We start from the raw sequence: 23977 nt of genomic DNA on the forward strand, positions 1-23977 counted from the left end.
TCCCCATCAGGCCCACGGACGCACTTCGGGAGATGCCAGTTCTCAGCTGGGGTGGGGGGCGGTCTGCGGTTGGGTAAGCATGGGGTCAACATAAGCATTCATGGTCAGGGGCGGGCAACGCCTGCGAAGCCTCGGGCTCCTGCGTTTGCCTAACCCCTGCTTGAGGGGCTTGCCTGAGCCCCCCTTCGCATCACCCGGCTGGTCACGATAGCTCACACTCCCGCGTGCAACCTCGGCGGCGAAGGGGGAACACACGGCCACGTCAGTCCCCCTGCACATATGAGGACGACCCCCACAAGGCACCTGCCCCTACGAGGGACACCGGCGTGCCTTCCTTATCACCTGGACTCCCCAAGAGAGCCGCTCACCAGACTCACCACTACTGGGGGGACCCGAGGGGCTCGCTGAGAACAGGCGACGCCACCTGAGAGACGCCTGGAGCCAGCCAGCGGCACCGCAGGGAGTAGGTGGGACGCTCACGCATCGACGGGGGCGCGTGGTGAACTGTGGGACGCCTCGCGAGACTCTCCGAGAAGGCGAGGCTAGAGTGTCGGCTGCGTGAGCGGACCCGGTTTGCCCGGCGACCGCCGTGAGGCAGGGGGCGGGAGACCAAGGTCCAGCGGGGATTCCTCACCTCTGCCTTACACACACCACCAGCAGGCAGGGAGGAGAGGCAAGGGGCCGGGGCCGAACGAGAAGAGCGGTCCTGGTCGCCATGAACGTCCGTCCCTCGTCAGTCGCGACTTGGGCCCGGCCGAGAAGAGCTAGACATCATCTAGCATCGATACAGGTATTTTTCTTAAGTTCCCCGAATGATTCTGATTTAAACCAGTATTAAGAACCATACATCTGGTGGGATGAATTGGGAGATTGGGATTGACATGTATACACTGATGTGTATACAATGGATGACTAATCAGAACCTGCTGTATAAAAAAATAAATAAAATAAAATTCAAAAATTAAAAATAAAAAACCATACATCTACGTAAAGTTTTCACACTTGAATGAATGTATGAATCACCTGGGGCTATTGATAAATTGCAGATTCTGCCTCAGTAGATGGAAGCCTGAGGTTCTTCATTTCTAATGTGCTCCCAGGTGACCATCCCGCTGGTCCCAGGATCACACTTGGAGTGGCAGCCTGCTTCCTTACACTAGGACAGAGTTTGAAAACTGGTATACCAGAGGCCACAGGCCACAGAAAACCCACATTTTTCTTTTTTCTTTTCTTTTTTCCCCCCTGCACAGTGAATTTTTTTTTTAAACTGGAGAAAAACAGATATTTTATTTAATGTACGTTTTATATAATGTGGAAGTCCACATGAGGAAATGAAGATCTAAAGAAGGGGAAAAACCTAAAGGATTTTATACTAAGTTGAGCAAACACAAGCAACTGAGGACGAGTAACTAAAATATTGGGAGAGGCTAAAGGAATTTAAGATTATTTTAACAAGCTATTGGGGATTTTTTTGGTTTTTTTTTTAACATCTTTATTGGAGTATAATTGCTTTACAATGGTGCATTAGTTTCTGCTACTGCACAGTGAATTTTTAAGGTTTAAATTGCTCTACATCATTTAGAAATCAGGATGTTTTACATAACCCAGATGCTTGGCTTTGCTTTGAAAACTGGAAGAACTATGGTCTGGGACCCTCATGATTATCTGGCAACAGTCAGCTGGGACTGAGCAGTCACTGCCACCACTATGGGGCATTTGTCCTCTGGCTATCACGGTCCCCAAACTGACAGCTCACGTATTTATACCCAGCCCTGGCAAACTTTGTGAGTCTGTCCCTGTTGTAAGGCTCCATGAGAAGAGACAGTGGCCTGAGGACCATGAGGGCCTGTGGCATGAGCCTACCATGAAGAAGGAAGTTCATGATGGTGACCCTGGTTTGGGGGAGAGGGTAGGGCGCGCAGCTCTTAAAGGACACATGAGGTTTAGAGCAGAAAATCGCAGTTTTGCAGAATGTGATTTGTGGATAGTCTGCATCAGAATTATTTAGTTGCTTGTTTTTTAAAAGATAGCTGTACCAAAAAAATTTGGAGTAAAAGTTAGAAGAGTATCTGCATGACTTGGGGTAGCCAGCAATTTCCTAAACAGAATGGAAAAAGTACTACCCGCAAAAGAAATAATGGATAGATTGGAATACGGTAAGTGCCCTACATATGAACCTTCAAGTTGTGAACTTTCAAAGATGCGAACGTGCCCAGAGAAAGTACGAAGAGAGACAAGAGGAAGAAGAAGTAACTGAAGAACCAAAGAGTTTCACAATGCAGGAAATGGCAAGGGGCTTTTCTTTATTTGAGGAGGCACTGTTAGTTTTTGAGGCACAGGACCCGAACGTAGAACAGTACACGAAGGTTGCAGCAGCTGTTTAGAATACAATCCAGTGGTACCGTGTTATCTAGGATGAGAAAGGAAGAGCTACTACCCAGACATCACTGGATCATTTTTTCAAGAGGGTAGATAGAATTGAACCCAGCAAGGAACTAGAAGCTGTGCCATCAGCGTCAGGTGTGAGTGAAATTGCAGCTCGCCTTCTGTCTCCTATTGATGATGATCCTTCAGCTCTACCATCTCCCACCTCCTCCCTCTCCTCCAGTCAGTAACTCTTCTTGCCTGTTCACTCGATGCCAGCCCCTGTATGCCAGCTGTTGTACTGTACTACTGTACTTTTCAAGGTACTGTACTGTAAGATTAAAAATGGTTTCTTTATTTTTTGTGTTTGTTTTTTATGTATTATTTTTGTGAAAAGTATTATTAACCTATAACAGTACAGTACTATATAGCTGATTGTGTTAGTTGGGTACCTAGGCTAACTTTGTTGGACTTACGAACAAATTACACTTACGAACTCGCTCTCAGGGCAGAACTCATTCGTATGTAGGGGACTTACTGTACATTAAAAGGAAAAACTTCTGTTAGTCAAAAGATGTAATTAAGAGAGCGATAAAAGTGACAGAATAGAAGAAACTGTAGACAATATGTGTATTCATCAAAGAATTTAAATCCAGAATATATAAAGAATGCTAAAAATATTTAAGAACTAGATGGGTAACCCGCTAGAAAAATGGGCAAAAGCCTTGAATAGGCATTTCACCAAAGATAATATCCAAACAGCCAGTAGATTTATGAAAATTTTCTCAAGTTCATCAGGGAAATGAAAATTAAAACCACAGTGGAACATCTCTACACAGATTGGCAAAAATGAAAAAAACTGGTAAAGCCAAGTGTTTGTAAGGATACACAGCAACCAGAACTCGCATATACTGCAAGTGTGAGAATAAATTTTGAAAATTTTCACTTTGGAAAACTGTTTGACGGTATCACTTCAAGCTGAACATATGCGTAGGTACATATGCTTAAGATTCAGCAGTTCCGCTCCACTATTATCCCAAATAATACATACATGTCGTCACAAGAATATATCTACTAAAATACTCAGAGCAGTAGTAATTCATAACAGCCCAAACATGGCAATGACTCAAATGTCCATCTACACTAGAATGGATAAGTAAATGATGACATATACAATTAAATACAATATACCAATGAGAAGTAATGAATTACAGCCACAGGAAGCAGCATAGTTGGATATATTCACCTTGTAAAAATTCACAAGCTGTGTACATATAATTTCATGTACAATTCTGTATGAATGATAAATTTCAATAAAAAGATGAATTTTAAAATATTCCTGGAGCCTTCTCACTTACTCCCCTGAAAATATCTAGGGGTAGAGTCTGGAGACATGTATTTTTACCTAGCACTTTGAGGATTTCTGATGTTCTCTATAGTGTGAGAATCTCTGGAGTAGAAAGAGCTAATTCACCAACTGTTTTGGGACCCATGAGCCAGAAGACAGCTTGTTGAGAAACAGTAAAGAATCTGGAAAATCAGAGGGAGCTCTATAATGTGAAGAACAGTTAATAGTTGCACAGGGATTTACAGTTTACAGAGCTCTTTTAAACATGGAATTATATTTCAGCATGAAAGATTTGAAGACTTGAGCTGGGCCTTGAAAAAGAACCAGAGACCACAACAAGAAACTATCATATCAGGGAGTGGCCAAGATGGTGGAGTAGGAAGACCCTGAGCTCACCTCCTCTCACGGGCACACCAAAATTACAACTATTTACAGAGCAGCTACTGATGAGAAAGACCAGAAGACTAGCAAAAAAATCTACAACTAAAGATATAAAGAAGAAACAAGACACAGTAAGACAGGTAGGAGGAGCAGAGGCATGGTCTCGTCAAGTTCCATACCCCAAGGTGGGCAACCCACAAACAGGAGGATAATTACAATTGCAGAGGTTCTCCCCAAGGAGTAAGGGGTCCAAGCTCACACTGGACTCCACAGCCCAGGGGTCCTGCACCAGAAAGCGAACGCCCAGAACATTTGGCTTTGAAGGCCAGTGGGGCTTATTTTCAGGAGTCCCAGAGGGCTGAAGGAAATAGAGGCTCCACTCTTAAAGGGCACACACAAAATCTCACATTCTCTGGGACCCAGGAAAGAGGCTACCGCTTGAAAGGAGCCTGAGTCAGACCTACCTGATTATCTTGGAGAGCCTCCTGGAGAGGTAGGAGGCAACTGGAACTCACCATGGGGACATGGACAATGGGGACAGACATTTTTGGAATCTTGTTCTGTCATGAGGACCCTGGTACTGGCAAGCACCATTTTGGAATTTCCCTCTAGCTTATTAGTGCTGGACCTGGCCCCACCAGCAGCCTGTCAGTACCAGTACTGTGATGTCTCAGGCCATGCAACAGGCCAGGCAAGGACACAGCCCCACCCACTGGCAGGCTGGCTGCCTTAAGACCCCCTGAGCTCATAGCCACCCCAGGACCTGGCCCTGTCTACCACAGGGCTGACTCCAGCTACAGGATCCCCAGGCCTTGCAGCCAGAGACCCTAGGACCCAGCTCTGCCCACCAGTGGTCCAGCACTAGCCCTAGGACCCAGCCTTACCAACCCATGGGCAAGTACCAGCCCTGGGATCCCCTGGGCTCTGACCATACCCACCACCTGGCAGACATCAACCACAGCACCACTATAGCCCTGCAGCCTGCCATGTCAGAACCCAGCTCACCCACTAGCAGGTCAGCACCAGGCCCAGGACCCCATGGGACCCAGCCTTGCCCATCAGCAGGCCAGCATCAGCTCTGGGACAACTTGGGCCCCACAGACAGCTGCCCTGGGATCTGCCCTCATCCACCAGAAGGTCAACACCAGCACTGGGACCCTCCAGGCCATGGCCCCACCATCTAGCAGGCTGACACCTGCTCTGAAACACCTTGGGCCCCTCAGCCAGCCATCAGAGGACCGAGCACTTCTCACCAGTAGGCCAACACTAGCTTAGGGACACCCCAGATCCTGCAGTCAGCAATGTAAGGAACCAACCCTGCTCAACAGCAGGCTAACAATAGATCCAGGACCCCTGACCCTGCAATCACCCACCCAGAACCCAGCTCCACCCACCAGCACTAGCCCCAGCGGTGCTGGGGCTCCACAGCCAGCTGCCTCAGATTACCCAGCCATGCCTACCAGTGACCCGGCAACCAACCAGACTGGGGGCCAGCCATACCTACCAGACTACCCCAGTAGTCAGCCTGCCACAACAGAAGGACCCATGCAACCCACATAGGGGGCACCCCTAGATCATATAGCTCTGGTGACCAGAGAGGAGTGCACTGCTGGGACACATAGGACATCTCCTACAGAAGGCCACTACTCCAAGGTTGGGAAATGTAGTTAACCTATCAAATGCACAGAATTTTTTTTTTTTTTTTGCGGTATGTGGGCCTTTCACTGTTGTGGCCTCTCGCGTTGCGGAGCACAGGCTCCGGACGCGCAGGCTCAGCGGCCATGGCTCACAAGCCCAGCCACTCCGCGGCATGTGGGATCTTTCTGGACTGGAGCACGAACCCATGTCCCCTGCATTGGCAGGTGGACTCTCAACCACTGCGCCACCAGGGAATCCCTGCATAGAATTAAAAAAAAAAAACAAATTAGGCAAAATGAGGCAACAGAAGAATATATTCGAAATGAAGGAACAAGATAAAACTCCAGAAGAAGAACTAAGTGAAGTGGAGATAAGCAATCTACTAATAAAGTGTTCAAGGTAAGGATCATAAAGATGTTCAAGAACTCAGGAGAAAATTGGATGAACAGAGTGAGAAGTTAGAAGTTTTTAACAAAGAGTTAGAAAATATAAAGAACCAAACAGAGATGAAGAATACAATAACTGATATAAAAAATACACTAGAAGGAATCAACAGTGGATTATATGACACAGAGGAAGAGATCAGTGAGCTGGAAGGCAGAGTAGTGGAAATCACTCAAGCTGAAAACAAAAAGAAAAAGGAATGAAAATTAATGAAGACAGTTTAAGAGACCTCTAGGACAACATCAAGCATACTAACATTCACGTTAAAGGGGTCCCAGAAGGAGAAGAGAGAGAGAGAAGGGAGCAGGGAACATAATAGCTGAAACCTTTTTAACCTGGGAAAGCAAACAGACATCTAGGTCCAGGAATCACAGAGAGTCCCAGACAGAATCAACCCAAAGAGAACCACACGAAGACACATTGTAATTAAAATGTTGGAAATCACAGATAAAGGGAGAATATATTAAAAGGGCAAGAGAAAAACAACAAATTACTTATAAGGAAAGTCCCATAAGACTATCAACTGACTTTTCAGCAGAAACTCTGCAGGTCAGAAGGGACTGGCACAATACATTTAAAGTGATGAAAAGGAAAAACCTGCAACCAAGAATACTCAACCTGGAAAGGCTTTCATTCAGATTTGATGGAGAGATCAAAAGTTTTACAGACAAAAGCTAAAAGAGTTCAGTACCACCAAGCTTTACAAGAAATTTTAAAGGGACTTCTCCAAGCAAACAAGAAAAGGCCACAACTAGAAACATGAAAATTACGAAAGAAAAAAGCTCCTTAGTAAAGGCAAACATGCAGTAAAAGTAGTAACTCAACTACATATAAAGCTAGTAGGAAGGTTAAAAGAAAAAAGTAGTAAAATCATCTGTAGCCACAATAAGTAAAGAATACACAGTGCAAAAGTTATATGTGTGTGTGTGTGTGTGTGTATAAATGCCTCATGGTAACCATAAACCAAAAATCTACAGTAGATACACACACAAAAGAGAGATACAAACATAGCACTAAAGATAGTCATCAAATCACAAGAGAAAGGAACAAAAGAAGAAGAAAGAAACAAAAAAGAACTCCAAAAACAATTACCAAAATGGCAATAAGTTTACCTATCAATAATTACTTTAAATGTAAATAGACTGAATGCTCCAATCAAAAGACATAGAGTGGCTGAATGGATACAAAAACAAGACCCATACATATATGCTGCCTACAGGAGATTCACTTCAGATCTAAAAACACATACAGACTGAAAGTGAGGGAATGGAAAAAGATATTCCATACAAATGGAAATGAAAAAGAAGCTGCAGTAGCAAAACTTATATCAGACAAAATAGATTTTAAAAAACAAAGACAGTAACAAGAGACAAAGAAAGGCACTACATAATTATCAAGGGATCAATCCAACAGGAGATATAAAAATTTTAAATATATATGCATCTGACAGTGGAGCACCTAAATACATAAAGCAAGTATTAACAGACGTAAAGGGAGAAATTGACAGTAACCCAATATTACTAGGGGACTTTGACACCCCACTTATATCAATAATAGACAAATCATCTAGACAAAGCAGTACAGAATACTGGGTTTAAATGACACATTAGACCAGATGAACTTAATAGGTTTATATAGAAGAGTCCATCCAAAATCAGCAGAATACACATTCTTTTCAAGTACACATGGAACATTCTCTAGGATAGATCACATGCTAGGCCACAAAACAAGTCTCGGGAAATTTATGAAAATTGAAATTCTATCAAGCATCTTCTCTGACCACAACACTGTAAGACTAGAAATCAACTACAAGAAAGAAAAAACTGAAAGAAAAAACTGCAAAGAGCACAAACACATGGAGGCTAAACAATATGCTACTAAACAACCAGTGATCACTGAAGAAATCAAAAAATATCTGGAGACAAATGAAAACTAAAACGCAATGATCCAAAATCTATGGGACACAGCTAAAGCAGTTCTAGGAGGCAAGTTTATAGCAATACAAGCCTACCTTGAGAAACAAGAAAAATCACAAACAACCTAGCCTTATACCTAAAGGAACTAGAAAAACAAGAGCAAACACAACCCAAAATTAGTAGAAGGAAAGAAATCATAAAGATCAAAGCAGAAATGAATGAAATAGAAACTGAAAAAACAATAACCTAAGAGCTTGTTCTTTAAAAAAATAAACAAAATTGATAAACCTTCAGCCAGATTCATCAAGAAAAAAAGAGAGAGGGCCTAAATCACAAGGAAAAAATTTTTTTCCTTTTCTTTAATTTTATATTTGTAGGAAATGATGGATGTCCACTAAAGTTACTGTGGTAATCACTTCTTGATGTATGTAGTTCAAATCATCGTGCTGTACACCTTAAATTTATACAGTGCTGAATGTCAGTTACATCTCAATAAAACTGGAAAAAAAACTATCATATAGAATAAAGTACTTTAGGAAAAATATATGATTTTTTTAAAATGACAAAGGAAATAAACCAAAAGGCCCATGATAGATATCGCTGGGTCACTTTTAACCATTTTTTCTATACTTTTGTCTACTTTCCAAATATTCTATAATGGACATACTTTGTTTTCTAAAAATGGAGACAGGTAGAGAAGTGGCTAGGAAAAAAATCTGCAATCAGGTAGTTCTGGACTCAATCCCTGGCTTCCTCATTAGCGATGTGACCCATGTAAACCTAGTCTATGTCATTCAGATGGGTCTGACTCCATCCCTAGCTCCAAAAGTGGACACGTGACTCAAGCGTAAGCCAGTCAGGTTATGCTGTACCATGGCCAGGTGACCAAAGTTAAGCCAATGAGAACTGGTCCTAGGACTCTCCTTAGACCTCTTCAGGAAAAGATTCCTTTCCACTGCACTTGAAGCTGTGAATATGACAGTCTGGAGCTATGGGGCCCACTACAGGGAGAAAGTTTGCCTGAGGTTCAGGCCAACCCAGTACAAACAGAGCTTAGGAAAGATAACTTCCAGATAATATCATTTGAATATTTTGACCCAGACATACCTGAAACAAACAACCCCTGAACTTTTTATTTATGAATCAATAAATTACTTTCTGGAAGCTAGTTTTATTTTTATTATTATTATTGGTTAGAGAAAGTTACTAACACTCAATTCAAAAAACACAGAGGTTTATTTAAAAACTGCCAAACGACCTAAATAGACCTTTCTCCAAAGAAGACATACAGATTGCCAACAAACACATGAAAGGATGCTCAACATCGCTAATCATTAGAGAAATGCAAATCAAAACCACCATGAGATACCACCTCACACCAGTCAGAATGGCCATCATCAAAAAATCTACAAACAATGAATGCTGGAGAGGGTGTGGAGAAAAGGGAACCCTCTTGCACCGTTGGTGGGAATGTAAATTGATACAGCCACTATGGAGAACAGTAAAGAGGTTCCTTAAAAAACTAAACATTAAACTACCATATGACCCAGCAACCCCACTACTGGGCATATACCCTGAGAAAACCATAATTCAAAAAGAGTCATGTACCACAATGTTCATTGCAGCACTATTTACAATAGCCAGGACGTGAAACCAACCTAAGTGTCCATCGACAGACAAATGGATAAAGAAGATGTGGCACATATATACAATGGAATATTACTCAGCCATAAAAAGAAACAAAATTGAGTTATTTGTAGTGAGGTGGATGAAGCTAGAGTCTGGCATACAGAGTGAAGTAACTCAGAAAGAGAAAAACAAATACCGTGTGCTAACATATATATGGAATCTAAAAAAAAAAAAAATGGTTCTGATGAGCCTAGGGGCAGGACAGGAATAAAGACACAGATGTAGAGAATGGACTTGAGGACACAGGGAGGGAGAAGACTAAGCTGGGACAGAATGAGAGAGTAGCATTGACATATACACACTACCAAATGGAAAATAGCTAGCTAGTGGGAAGAAGCTTCATAGCGCAGTGAGATCAGCTCATTGCTTTGTGACCACCTAAAGGGGTGGGATAGGGAGGGTGGGAGGGAGATGCAAGAGGGAGGGGATATGGGGATATATGTATACATGTAGCTGATTCACTTTGTTATACAACAGAAACTAAGACAACATTGTAAAGCAATTATGCTCGAATAAAGATATCAAAAAAATAAAATAAAATTGACTTTGGCACAGAAAAAAAGAAAACCTGCCAAACTGCTTTCCAAAATGGCTGTACCATTTTGCATTTTCATCAGCAATGTGTGAAAGTTCCTGTTGCTCCACATTCACATCAGCACTTGATAGTATCAGTCTTCTTAAGTGTAGCCATTCTAGTAGGTTTGCAGTTTTATCTCATTGTTTCAATTTATACTTCCCTAATAACTAATGATGTTGAATATTTTTTCACATGCTTATTTTCCATCCCTGTATTTTCTGAATGAAAGTGTCTGTACATTTTAATTGGGTTGTTTACCTTCTCATTACTGAGTTATAAGATTTTTAAAAAATATTCTGGATACAAGTGTCAGATATGTGGTTTACAAATATTATCCCCCAGTCTATGGCTTCCTCTTTATTTTGTTGGTCGATTCATATAGGTGGTAGAAAAGCAGGATTACTGGTAAAGAGCTCAGCAGGATAGGGGTGAATGAACTTTGCGTGCACATGAGCTGACAGAGGACATACTGGAGAGATGAGTGGTCATGGGGCTAAAATTGATAAATATGGTAGAGTCAGGATAGGGAGAGCATTTTAAGGAAGGCAGAGGAATTTAGATTGGAAATAGCAAGCAATATGGAGCTATGAAACATTCCTGCGCATAGGTGTGGCAAAACAAAAGTGGAAATTCTACCTGGGATAGCACAGGAAGGACAGAGAGAGGCAAGGAGGTGAAACAAGGAGGATATCTGAAAAATTGTATGGCAGTCCACGGGTGTGAGTGTGAGAATATGGACTGTGATCTTGGCAAATGAGAAGTCAGGGAATAAAGTGAATGACACTATATTTTAAAGTTAGAAAAGGGAAGGCATCTTGACATTTTAAATATGAGAGGTAAAGATGAGGAGAGGCAATAATTACAGAAAATGAATATTTGAAGGGAATAAAAGACCATTGAGTTCCACTCTTAATTTTACTGTTGAGAAACTAAGGCCCCAGAGAGGAGTAATGATTTAACCGGGGTCACACAGCAAGTCAGCAATAGAGTCAGAGGCCATCCAGATCATTGGGTGCAGACCTTGCCAGTTCCACTACATAAACCCAACCTCAGAATGCTGAGATCTATGGTTTCCAACTTGGGAAATATTTCACTCACAGAAACTTGCTGGAAATGAGAATTCACTCCTATTTCTCCTCTCTCAGTCTCTCCTTGATCCCACCTATCCACCACCACTCCCAACTTTAAGAAGATAACTAAACAGTAAACATTTCCCTGCATTCTTTTCTTCTCCACCCACATTTTTTTTCTTTGACCTGACAAGCATACAACCAGCAATTTTTATGATGTAAACCCACATTGTCCTGTTGGAACAAATACCAAATTAGAATTACAGCTACATTTATCTACATGAATATATCTTAGATCATAATGTTGAGCAAAAAAATAAAAGCAGTTTGCATAATGATATCATTTTAAGTTTAAAAATCTTCAAAATAAATTCTTTGCAATGATATGAGTACACAAATATGTAATAAAAGCACAAAACTACTGAATTCATAAATGTGATTAATTTGGGGGAGGAGAGTAGGTAGTGAGATTGGGAAGAACTACCAGGGGACCCTAATTGTATCTGTAATCTTTTATTTTTTCAAAAAGTAAAAGAAAGAAAGAAGTTCTGAAGCTAATATGACAAAAAGTAGAAATTTGCATATTGTTCTCATAGTCTCTATTATCAGTATGTTCAAAGCACCTCACTAGCTTTTTAAAGCTCAAATGTGAAGCATGGTTTGCTATTGTCAGCATTCACCCCCCCCCCCATCTCCTATAATTTTACTGATGATTCGTATTTACCAAAAATGTTGAAAGTTACAAACAACAGCGATCAATGTAGGCAAATGTATCTCTCCCACATCCTCTGTTTAAGGGTGTAAGTCTGCCAGATGTCTTCAAGATAGTGTTGAAAGATAAGGGGGCAGTGCTAGAAGCTTTTAGACCAACAAATCTTGACATGACTTGCTCTGTGATCCTAAGTGAGCAACTGTAGTTTAACAGTGGCAAGAATTTCCAGGGGTCCAGAAGCCAGAAATAATGGCAGTTACTAGAAACCCATCCCCTGCCCACATGCAATCAGGAGATTTACGTGAGTAAGTAAGAAACATCACGGAAACAGATGCTGCAGGCAGAGTCCATGTGTGAGAATGCAGCACACCTGGGGGGTGTCGGGGACAATGTTTGTCATTGTGTCACACCAAGGCAAACCAGCTGGGCAGCTCTCTGGGGCTTAGTACTGTCAAGCCTTCTTCTTTCCTGCCTCCCTAACCCTTGAGGACTGTTGGTCCTCACTGTTTACTCCCACTGAAACAGACACAATGACTGAAGCAGCCAAAGAAGCAGGAGCACAGACTCCTACTCCAGTAGAGTAAGGAATAGGAAGAAGGAATGTGGGAGTGGTCCCTATTAGCTAACAATAAAACAGCCCACAATTACTGAGGGTTTATCAGAAGCCAGACACTGTGCTAAATCCATAAGATGAATTATCTGATTTAATCTTCACGAAAGCTCCGTGTGATAGATACTATCATTAGATTCATTTTACAGACAGGAAAACTGAGGTTCGAAGAATATGAGACTTGCCCAAAGTCACACACTATTAGGTCACTCCAGCATGTGTCTCATACTTTGTTCCATTTCTCTAGGATAAATAGGGGGAACCTAGAAGGGGATGTTTACAACAACTGGCCTCAGACCTATAACACCATATCATCCTCCCTAGGGAAATCCCCTGACAAGTACAGAAAACAGTTTAGGGAGATGGCATGAAAAGCCTCAGTAGAAATAAATATCAGGCTGACTCCTGGTGAAAAAGTGAATCCAGGATGCCAGCTGATTCGACGGCAAAAATCTGGTGAAACAATAAGATAATTGAATGATAGTATTATAAGAACTTTGAGGATGTTTTCTTCAATGTTGGTTGGTTGGTTTTGAGCTGCAGAATTCTTTTACATGAAATTTTGGGTTGAACAACAGGATGTCAAACAGGAGCAGAGCTGCTCCAGCTGAAGCTGGGTGTCAGGGACTAGGAGCAGAGCTCCCTAAGATACCTTCACAGGCAGAGTTAACCCCCTCATTTTATAGATGAGAAAAGGGAGGCCTAGAGAGAGAGCATGATATGCCAGAGTCATAGAGATGTGATTAATGTGCCTTGTTTTATTTATTGTGCTTAATTAACTGTGTACCAGGTTGTTTTAACTGTTTCACATGTAAACTTAATCCCTACCACGACCCTGTGAGGAAGGCATAATTATATCATAAAATCTACAGGTGAGGAAACTGAAACACAGAAAGGTTAAATAAATTGGTCAAGCCAAATCAAAGAACTAAGATCAAATCCAGACACTCTGGCCTCAAAGGTCAGGGGATTAACTGCGAGGATGCCTGCCTAAGAGGAAGTAGACTGAGTCAGATCTAGAACCCAGGTCCCTGCCTTACAGAGCGGTGGTTCTTCATGTTCCCACAGCTCCCATGCAACGTCTGCTCCCATGGGGTGCAATGACAACAGGATTTAGGGGGAGGGTCTGAAAAGTATGTACATCTTAGAAATCTGGAGAATCTTTCTTCCAGATTTGTTTCCTAGCTGAAGGTCATGCCTTTGTGCCAAGGGCATTTGCTTGCTTATAAAGTCTAGGGTTGCTTAGTCTGGGAGCCTTTCCCTGCTGGAGGTACCAAGGTGCCTAGGCTGAGACTTCAAGCAGAGGAAGCAGAACGTGGCTGCTTCAGATTCGCTTTAGGAACCTCTAGTGCCTTCCATGTTGTCGAGCCCAGGTCACAAGACTACAGGGGGAAGTCATCTCTCAGAGAGTAGAAGGCCTTAGCTAGAGGTTCTCCTGGGCTCCCCCTCCAAGGAAACATGGCAGTGCTCCAGGAAGATACGGAATCCTAACAAGGGTTAGGAATGATTTCTTGGTGTAATGCTCTTCTGTCTCCCAAGCAAGTCCTCCTCCAAAGCCACCACTCATCCTAATAAATGCCATACACGAGACCACAGGGCCTCACCTTGGTCTTGCTGTGAAAAGAAGCGAGGAGCTTGCATTAAGGTGACCAACAACCCCAGTTTGCCTGGGACTGTCCCAGTTTTAGCACTGAATGCATCCTGGGAAAGCCCTGGGTCCCAGTGAAACCGGCAAGGCTGGTCACCCTGTGTCAAGTCTCAGATGACTTGACAATTCTTAGAGCAACAACTCTGTGACCTCAATTTGACGTACAAAAAAAAAAAAAAGAAAGAAAAAATCACACTATAACAGGTAGGAGGCAGGAAACTGCCTGTTTTTCTCCAGTAACATTAACCCGGACAAAAATAGGGTTGAGTGGCTTAGGCCAAGTTTATGACCACTCCTGGGCCCCAGAGGAACTAACTGCCTGAGCTTTCTTCCTGAACTAGGGAATCTTGGGAAGAAAGGAAGGAAGGGCTTAGTCACACCCTGGGAATGGCAGCCAAAAGCAGCACTCTCTCCTCCTCCTAGAGCAAGCTCAAAGCCTCTTTCTTCAGGAAACGTAGATGCTTCCCAGGCTTCACTCCCTTTTCACAAAGCCAGAATGACAAGTACTAAGTGAGGAAGAGAGAAGAAGAAGCCAGAAAGTACAACCGTCTCCCCATCTTTAGAAGAGTAACTCCCCCAACCCAGCAGATCCGTAAGCCTTCACTGGACCCACCACCTCAGCGAAGCCACAGGCCGGGGCACCCCAGGAAACTCACCTGGCCCCCAGGACAGACTCGGCTCCCAAGGGATGCAGAAGCAGCCACCCATGTGTGCACCATCCTCCCCGGGCCAAGGCCTCTGGGAACACCAGCCAGAGGAGCACTGGGAGGGGACAGCCTCCCAGCGGTGTCCCTCCTCCCGCCTCCTCCCTGGCACACGAGGGACCAAGTCCCGCTCAATGCACAATGCAGTCTTTGATATCCTGGCTGAGGCAGCAGGCCCAGGGAGGATGGGAGGGGCAGCCCAGCCCTCAGGACCCGTAGTCCTTGCACTGTCAGGCCTCTGACTGGGGAGTAGAGCTCCTCCCTGCCTCTCTGCAGATTGCTTCATGCCTATCAGGCTGTGGCACATTCCACACATTCTAGGATTGAGATACACAGTTTGGTTCTTATGGGGGTGGATGGGATGGGGGGGCTGAGGGGGGAGGAGGAATCAAGGCTGCTGCTGTTCTTGCTCCCTCCCTGACTGGCTTGGCCCACAGTAACTTGCCTGCTACTGGGAATGGGCTCCCCACCCATCCTCTCTGTGCAGACACCTCCCTTGGCTATCTGGGTGAAGCTGGACCTGTGGGCACAGCATCTTACCTCACCCCCAGCAGCATCAGTAAGCCAACGCCCAGCCCTGGCTCCCAAAGTCTTGGTCCGAAGGAATCCAGGAAATCTCCTGATGTAGCCCAGCATCTTACAGATAAGAGGATGGAGGACCAAGTATGTTAAGGCCACAAGTATGCACAAAAAACGGTCACACCAGACCAAACTCTTTTCCATTTTGGATAAGGAGCAGAGCAGGGGGATGCAGTTGATACGCTATGGCTGGATTTCAGAAAACCTCCCATGACATCTCCTGAAGGAGACGGAGAAAATGTAGCTGAATGCCAACAATGTGAGAGGCGTGACTGATCCAACAACCTAGCTCAAGGATCATTAATTACTTACTGTTTGCTTAATGCCCAAAGCAAAGGTTGGTGGTGAGTGGTCCAAAGAGTGAGGAGGTGTGGCCTAGGGAAGGCAAGGGTCCTGACTTGCAGGCTGCTTGGAGGCTGAACTTGCGATTAGTCTCATCAGCACTTTAAGGAGGGAGATGGCCTGGTCAAGGTTATATTCTGGCAGGAGCACTGGGATGACAGTGTGAAGGATAGCCTAGGGGTCAGTCTCACTGGAGTGATCAGGGGTGTCCACTGCACATCCCAGCTCAGCCCCAGGTGACAGGGCCATGTCTCTGAAGTCTGGCTTCAATTTCAGTGCTTACTTGTCTTGACTCCTAGTGACTGAATGTTCACTATAGGTCAGGCACTTATCATACACTATTTCATTTAAATCCCATAACAGCCCCATAATATTAGCATTATCATCTCTATTTTGTAAGTGAGAAAGCTAATGCAAGTATAATTGCCCAAGGCCCCACCATTTATGATTGTCAGATTCAGGGCTTGAACCAGGTCTAGTTGATTCCACAGCCCAGGAGCTTCTCTTTTCTAATATTCAGGCTCTTTCCATGACTACAATGAGGAAGGATTTGGTGATCTGATGCTGAGCCCTCTGGAGCTAGCTGAGCACTTACGGAGGGCCCGGGAGAGGAGGGCTGGGATGGGGCCAGGAATGCAGGGACACAGGGTCTCTCTGATCACAGAACTGCCATGGAGGATGTTTTCCTTGCACACATATGTTTAAAGTTTCCGCTTCCCATAATGTGTCTCATGTCTTTTCCCCTCACCAAAGCACAGTGTTTTAAATATGAATTAGGATGTTTTCTTGGGCCTAGGATAAAAGGGCAAGGGTTCCTTTAGAAAGCAGCCACTAAGAACTTTGGGAGGTACATGGGAATCAGTGAAGAGAAACCATGGTCTAATGTGCACATGATGATGAATGCTCAGACTTAACATTTCTCCTTGACTTGGCTGCACACCATTTCTATACAGGTGCAGCAACAGAGGTCAGCAATTGTAAATGATCAAGACCAACCAATGGAAGGAACCCCAGGCCATCTGTCAGAGATGACACCCTGAGGCAGTTGGTTGAGACACACACATTTTGGCAAACCTGAAATAAACGGTTCATTTTGGAAAAAGTCATTATTGCTTCTCTTGAGATGCAGGAAATCAGTGCTCTTCTGCTTATGGATAGCTCAGATGAATTAGCAAGAACAAAGAGCTTTCCAGACAAGAGAGCAGCAGGTACAAAGGCACTAAGGCTGGAACTTGCTTAGAAAGCTAAAGGAAAAGTGTGTGTGGTCGGAGTCTAGTGAGGCAGGACCGGATAGAGATGAGGTCAGTGAAGGCAGCAAGAAGCCAGGTTGTGTAGGACTTCGAAGGCCATCTAAAGGCTTCAGCTTGTACATTGTGTGAGATGGGAGCCGATGGAGGACACTAAATAGAGGAGTCATGTGACTGACTTATGATTTTTAAAGGGTCTCTCTGGCTGCTCCTTGGAAAATAGGCTGCAGCTGGAATTCCAAGTATGCAGCAATTGTAACAACCGGGAGAGAGATGATGATGGCTTGAACCAGGGTAATAGCAATGGATATTTTTGAATGAAGAGCATATTAGTCAAAGTTATCTAAGGGAAACAAATCCAATAGGAGATATATGTGTGTGTGTGTGTGTGTGTGTGTGTGTGTGTATATATATATATATATATATATATATGTGTGTGTGTGTGTGTGAAAACATGGTACAATGTTCCTCTGGTGTGTGACCAGGCATTCTGATTTGTTATGGAAACCAGACACCCAGATTTTCAGGTAAAGTTTCCAAATTTTTAAATATTCACAAACTGATTCAAAACATCTTGCAAATCACTGTGTGAGCCAATACTTCAGGACAGATAAACATGCCTGCAGGCCAAATCCAGCCCAAGACCAGCCAGTTTGCCACTTCAGATGAAAAATTGAATTTTTTTCTTGTAAAATTTACAATCTAGTTGGGACAATAATACATGCACTTGGGTACGACAATTCAGCGGAAGAACTGAAAGACCATGTTATGGGGAGAATTGTGGCCCCCAAAAGTGATGTATTGAAGACTTAACCCCCAGTACATCAGAATGTGGTTTTACTTGGAAATACAGATTGTCATAGATGTAATTATTTAGGTTCAGATGAGTTCGTACTGGAGTAGGGTAGGCCCCTAATTCAATATGACTGGTTTCCTTATTTAAAAAAACAAACAAAAAATAAACCCACCCTGTGAAGAGATAGAGACACAGAAGGTGACAATGAATGGAGAAATTAGAATTCTGCAGCTGCAAGCCAAGGATGCCAAGGATTGCCAGCAACCACCAGAAGCTAGGAAGAGGCAAGGATCCTTCCTCTGCAGGTTTCAGAGGGCGCATAGCCATGCAAATACCTTGATTTGGGGCTTCTAGCCTCCAGAATTATGAGACAGTAAGTTTCTGTTGTTTTAACCACTCAGTTTGTGACACTTTGTGAGGGCAGCCCAAGGAAACAAATGTAGACCACATGAGAGAGAAGAACAACAGGTCACTTATTCAATCACATTATTCAGTGAACAAATAATTATAGAACATCTGCTATACCTAGGCATTGATCTAAGTTGTGAGGATACAGCAGTGAACAAAACAGACAAAAGACTCTCCCTTGTGTAGCTTACATTCTAGTGAGGGGAGAAAGACAAGAAACAGTAAATAAGTAACTTGTGCAGTGTGTTAAAAAGATGGAAAATGATACAGAAAAAAGGAATGGAACTGCCAGAGTAGAGAGGCTGCAGTGTTCAAAAGGGCGGAGAGAGAGTTGTCACTGAGAAGGTGACAGCTGCGTGACCTGGGGGGCAGAGGGTATCATGGGCATCCAGGAGAAGAGCCTGCCAGGAAAAGGGAAGTACCAGCGCCGAGGCCCCGAGGCAGGGGCGTGCGGGCGTGCTGGAGGGAGGGCAAGGGAGGGCGCAACCTGAGCAGAGTGAAAACGGGGCAGGAAGCAGAGGGTACCCCCGAAGGAGTAACTGAAGAGAGTTTAAAGAAGAAGCTATTTACAACAGTGTGGGCAGGGTTAAAGAAAACCAGCAAGGATGGTGAGGCACCCCAGGGTTAGGAAGACTAAAAAGCCATTAACATCCTGAAGGGAAGCCTGACGGGACAAGAGAATGGCTGTTGGAATCTAGCAAGAGCTGGATGCAGGCCAGGACTAATGACAGGAGCTGTGTTATTAATAGTGGAACACAGCTGTGGCCTAGCCAAGGCCATATGTGCACAGGGGGCAGAGGAATAAATACTCCATCCGCTCACCTCCCATCTTCCATTGACTGAACACAACTGGAAGCCAAAGGCTGAGAGAGCTGAGTTGAGGAGCCCTGTAGAGGCCAGCCTCCCGGGGGGCACAGAGCAGGGGAGAGAAGGGTGGAGAGGTGATTCCAGAGGATAACTGAAGATTATCCAGTACAAGGGGAGGGGTAACAGCATCCTGAAGATGCAGGGTTTACTGGACCACTTTAAGGAGGTTGGCTTTCACTCTGAGTGAAATGGCAGCCATTGCAGAGTTTTGAGCAGAAGAATGATGTGACTTACAATCTGAAAGAATCAGAGGAGCTATCATAGGCTACTGCAATAATCCAAGCAAGAGGAAAGGGTGGCATGGGCCAGGGTGGTAGCAGTGGAAGTAGTGAGATGTGGCAATATTCCGGCGTATTTTGAAGGTAGAGGCAGAACTGCCTGTGAATGAGATGCAGGCTGTGAGAGAAGGAGGAGTGAAGGATGGCTCCCCATGTTTGGGCCTCAGCACCTACAAGGAGCAGGGTAGCCATGACCTGAGATGGGGGGTCCCACAGGGGGAGCAAGCTTGGCTGAGTGGTTGGGTGAACAGGTTGAGTATAAGAAGTCTATTCTCCATCGGCTTGAGGACATTGAACAGGCAGTAGGATACACAAGTCTGGAGTTCAGGGGAAAGGGCTCTACTGGAATCATCAGTATACAGAGATATACTGGAGACATAAGGAGAAGGTTAGCATGTCCTAATGAGAACAGCAAAGAAAGCTTCATGGAGGAGGTGTGACCGGGGGCCTTGAAGGATGGAATTTTGACAGGCAGACATAGGTGGGAAGAGAATCCCAGACCGAGGAAAAGCCATTAGCAAAGGTACTACGATTGGCACTGGGGACAAGTTTAGGAAAAAGTCATTCCGTTTGAATGAGCCGAAGGACTGATGGAGGGAGCCGAGATGTAAGCCTCTTAACTTCTGGTTCATTCGCTTATCTGTTTATTCATTGAACATTACTGGTCACCTTACTTTAAAGGCTATTTTTGTTGTGTACATTAATAATAATAAATGCTTACTGAGCTCTTTCATGTTCCTGTGAAAAGTCCACATTTAATCTTCACCCCCTACTTAAAGATCAGCAAACTAAGAGTCTGGGTGACTCACCCCAGCTCACCCGCTCACTGGGCACAGCAGACTCAGGGCTTGAGCCCAGGAGGGGAACTGCGGGACCCTGGTCCTCACCACTCTGGTCAGTGCCCGAAGCTCTGCCAGGAAGACTGATCCGCGTCTGTGCGGTGTAGACACGCGGCCGTCACAGGTGCAGATAGGTCACCACACCACGGGCGAGGTGACGCCCAGACTTTCCTCTGCAAGGGGTGAAAGTGAGCCCTTGCCAGGGGTCAGCTGAGGAACTAGCCCAGCAGCTCAGGGAGGAGGCCTGGCTGCTGACCTGCTGACCGGGGCAGAGGTCACCACGCTGCCAGCTCTGACCTCACCCAGGACTGCTGACTGCTCTTTCCAAAGCGTCAGTTTCCTGTTTCTTGGCTCCCACATCCAACCTGGGGTCAAGGGCAGGCAACTGACGCCTCACCCTGGAAGGTGAGCCGTGAAAGTGTCCTTACAGTAACGTGTCCACTCCCCAACCCCAGTTAAAGATAAAGAAACTGAGCCCTAGGGCTTCCCTGGTGGCGCAGTGGTTGAGAGTCCGCCTGCCGATGCAGGGGACACGGGTTTGTGCCCTGATCCGGGAAGATCCCACATGCCACGGAGCGGCTGGGCCCGTGAGCCATGGCCACTGAGCCTGCGCGTCCAGAGCTCCGCAACGGGAGAGGCCACAACGGTAAGAGGCCCGCGTACCGCAAAAAAGAAACCGAGCCCCATAAAGACTAAGTCATTCGTTCAACACTTTTAGGCAATTTTGTGGCAAAGCCTCCCTCAGACCTCAAACACTCAGGACTCTCAGTTCAGCATGCTTCCACAAAACACGACAAATTAATCAGTTCATGTTTTAAAAGTAGGTTCCCTAGTGAGCAGGCTGGGATAGGATGGGGTGTGTGTGTATGTTTGCCAAGTACAAGCCCAAGGTCTGACACTCCCCACCACTCCCAGGGAAGAGAATTTCTCCTCAGTCCAGCTTATCTTGAAGAGGAAGTCAGGTTTTCAGGGAATGGGAGAGCAAGGGGGAGCCCTTCCATCCAGCGAGTCCACCTCAGGTGTCTTTCCTGGGCACCTGGGCACCCACAGCCTGTGCAGCAGCATGGCTGGAAATAGTGAGAAATGGAAGGAACCTAAATGCCCATCAGTGTGGAGGTGGGCAAATATGATGGTGCATTTAGTCAGCAGTGAAAAAGCATGAAGCAGGTCTAGATAGAGAGTCAAGGGAAGACCTCTAAGACATACTCTGAGGCAAAGACTGAAGAAACCTGTATATAGCACATACGGTGTGGTCCCATTTATGTACAGAAGCACACTATATATGTGACTTCGGATGTATAGGAAAGGGCTCACATTGCCTGATGATGGCCATTTGTTCATTCATTCCACAGATGCGCATCGAGTGCCCTCCCTGTGCCCCTCACTGGGCTGGATGAGGGATCAGCAGTGAGCAGGGCAGACAGCATCCCGGCCTCCTGTAGCCCGGTGAGGGGGTGGAATGGGAGTAGGGGAAAAGGAACATGATGTCTTTTTATTTACGTACTTCTGTGTTATGACAAGTTTTTCAGCTAGAATGTTTCATGGTGATGTCATAATAAATACAAAACATAGGAACAAAGAGAAGAAGGTGGAATAAGAAGAGGAGGAGGAGAGAGGCATAGGTAAGCACACTGTGTCAGGGGTGGTCGTGAGAGGGTGACTTTCAAGCTGTTAGCACTCTGGATCTGACTTGAGGGATGGTCTCTCGTACTGAGCATCATAGAAGGACGATATCAACTGGAGAATGCCAGACACAATGTCTGCAGCATCTTCGAAGTAAGAAGGCGTATTCCAGTAAGAGAAAGCCCTGAAACTCCTCACAGTTTCTTGATGGTCTTCAGAGAGCACTGCCTGTAGCTGATTTTAGCTCCCAGAAGAGGCAACTTTTTAATCCACGGATCATCTTCTGGGGCTGATGCCGTGAAAATAACTACGCTGTTTTCTGGGAATGTAGTCTTACAGACAGGGCCTTACACCCTCCTCCCCTGACCTAGTGCCTCCACCTGACCAGCAACCTGTTTAAGGGCCTTAATGGGGCTGGGATCCATGACTAATAGCAGAGGAACCCTCTTCTTTTCTTGAAGGTGCTACATCTCTACTCAGGTAGTGTACCTGAGAGCCGACTGCACAGTCGGTTTTATGGATACACAGAAGGGCATGCCCTTCCCCACCTGAGCACCTCCCAGCCCTGGGGCTTGTCTTCTCTGGGCAGAAGAATCGGCAAGACAAGCTATTGGCCAATAAGTTAACGGAAATGTTACCACCACCCTGTGGTCTCAGCAATCAACTTGGGCATTAGATTTGTGGTCAGACAACCTAAGTTCAAATCCTGGCTCTGCCATTTTCAAGCTGTATGCTCTTCGGCATGTTTCTAACTTTGTAAACAGCAATAATAATAATAATTAAATGGAGGTAACAAAAAAATTCTCCCTCAAAAGTGGTTGTGAGAATACAGGTGTTTATAGATGTTTGTTTTTCACGTGTGCACATCTTGCGTGTGTGTGTGTGTGTGTGTGTGTGCATTGTTCTACTAGTCTTAGGCATTTTCTCCATGCATCTGGAGCTGGCAGGACTCTGAGGATAAAGGGACATCCTAGGTGAGCAAAATGTGCCTGTCAGCTGTGACAGAGACAAAATTTCAGTTCCAAGTAAAACCAGATCTGCCTGTCCTCAGAGAAAATCAGAAAGGTTCCTTTTGGTTACTTCGGGCAAAGGCATCCAGCCTAGGCCACCCTAGTTGCATTCCAGTCCTTACTCCTACATTGGCTAACATTTTCAACAGACAGGAATTTTACAAGCTGTTTACTTAAGGAAAAAAAACCAAAATCTCATGCTTAACTATTTTTATCATTATGATATTTGGCTTTGTGACCTAGTAAATATTTTTAAAGCAAAAGGAAATGTGTCTGTCTGTCTCTCTCCATCTTTCTTTCTTTTCTGGTGTTTTCATTGATAAATTTCATTGGGTGACATTGGATGAGTCAGCCATTTTCCCTTAAGTTCTTTCCCCTCTTCCTTATGTAATGTAGTTTTGAGTCCCCACACCATTCATGTCTTGCTCCAGTGAAGACTTTGTCCAAGTTCCTCTGGAAGTGGGGTGTCCAGATCTCCATCCAGTTGGCCAGTACAGCTTTGTATTCTGTATATAGCTCCGAGGCACTGTCCCCTCCTTTGTTTTACTTACTGTACTTCTATTAAAGGATCCCAAGCTTACATCATCCTACTGAGTCAGGAGACAGCTCATATTCTATTCACTTGGAGAGATTTATCAAAATTCAGATGCCTAGAACACTCTATGACATAAATCACAGCAAGATCCTTTTTGATCCACCTCCTAGAGAAATGCAAATAAAAACGAAAATAAACAAATGGGACCTAATGAAACTTAAAAGCTTTTGCCCAGCAAAGGAATCCATAAACAAGACGAAAAGACAACGCTCAGAATGGGAGAAAATATTTGCAAATGATGCAACTCACAAAAGGATTAATCTCCAGAATTTACAAGCAGCTCATGCAGCTC

At 44.5% G+C, this 23977-nt stretch overlaps 1 protein-coding gene across 3 annotated transcripts in view; it reads right to left on the reverse strand.

Moving 5' to 3' along the window:
• The window catches only part of SH3TC2 (SH3 domain and tetratricopeptide repeats 2), a 64452-nt gene extending 49151 nt beyond the window's left edge, over positions 1 to 15301 (reverse strand). For all 3 annotated transcript variants that reach the window (XM_067732193.1, XM_067732192.1, XM_067732196.1), the window contains exon 1: positions 15054 to 15301. In XM_067732193.1, coding sequence (XP_067588294.1) covers positions 15054 to 15105 — 52 coding nt within the window. In that variant the 5' untranslated portion in view covers positions 15106 to 15301. The remainder of the gene's footprint in view (positions 1 to 15053) is intronic.
• Between the last annotated feature and the right edge of the window lie 8676 nt (positions 15302 to 23977).

This window comes from Pseudorca crassidens, chromosome 3, assembly GCF_039906515.1.
Source record: "Pseudorca crassidens isolate mPseCra1 chromosome 3, mPseCra1.hap1, whole genome shotgun sequence".
In the NCBI taxonomy this organism is placed as follows: domain Eukaryota; kingdom Metazoa; phylum Chordata; class Mammalia; order Artiodactyla; family Delphinidae; genus Pseudorca; species Pseudorca crassidens.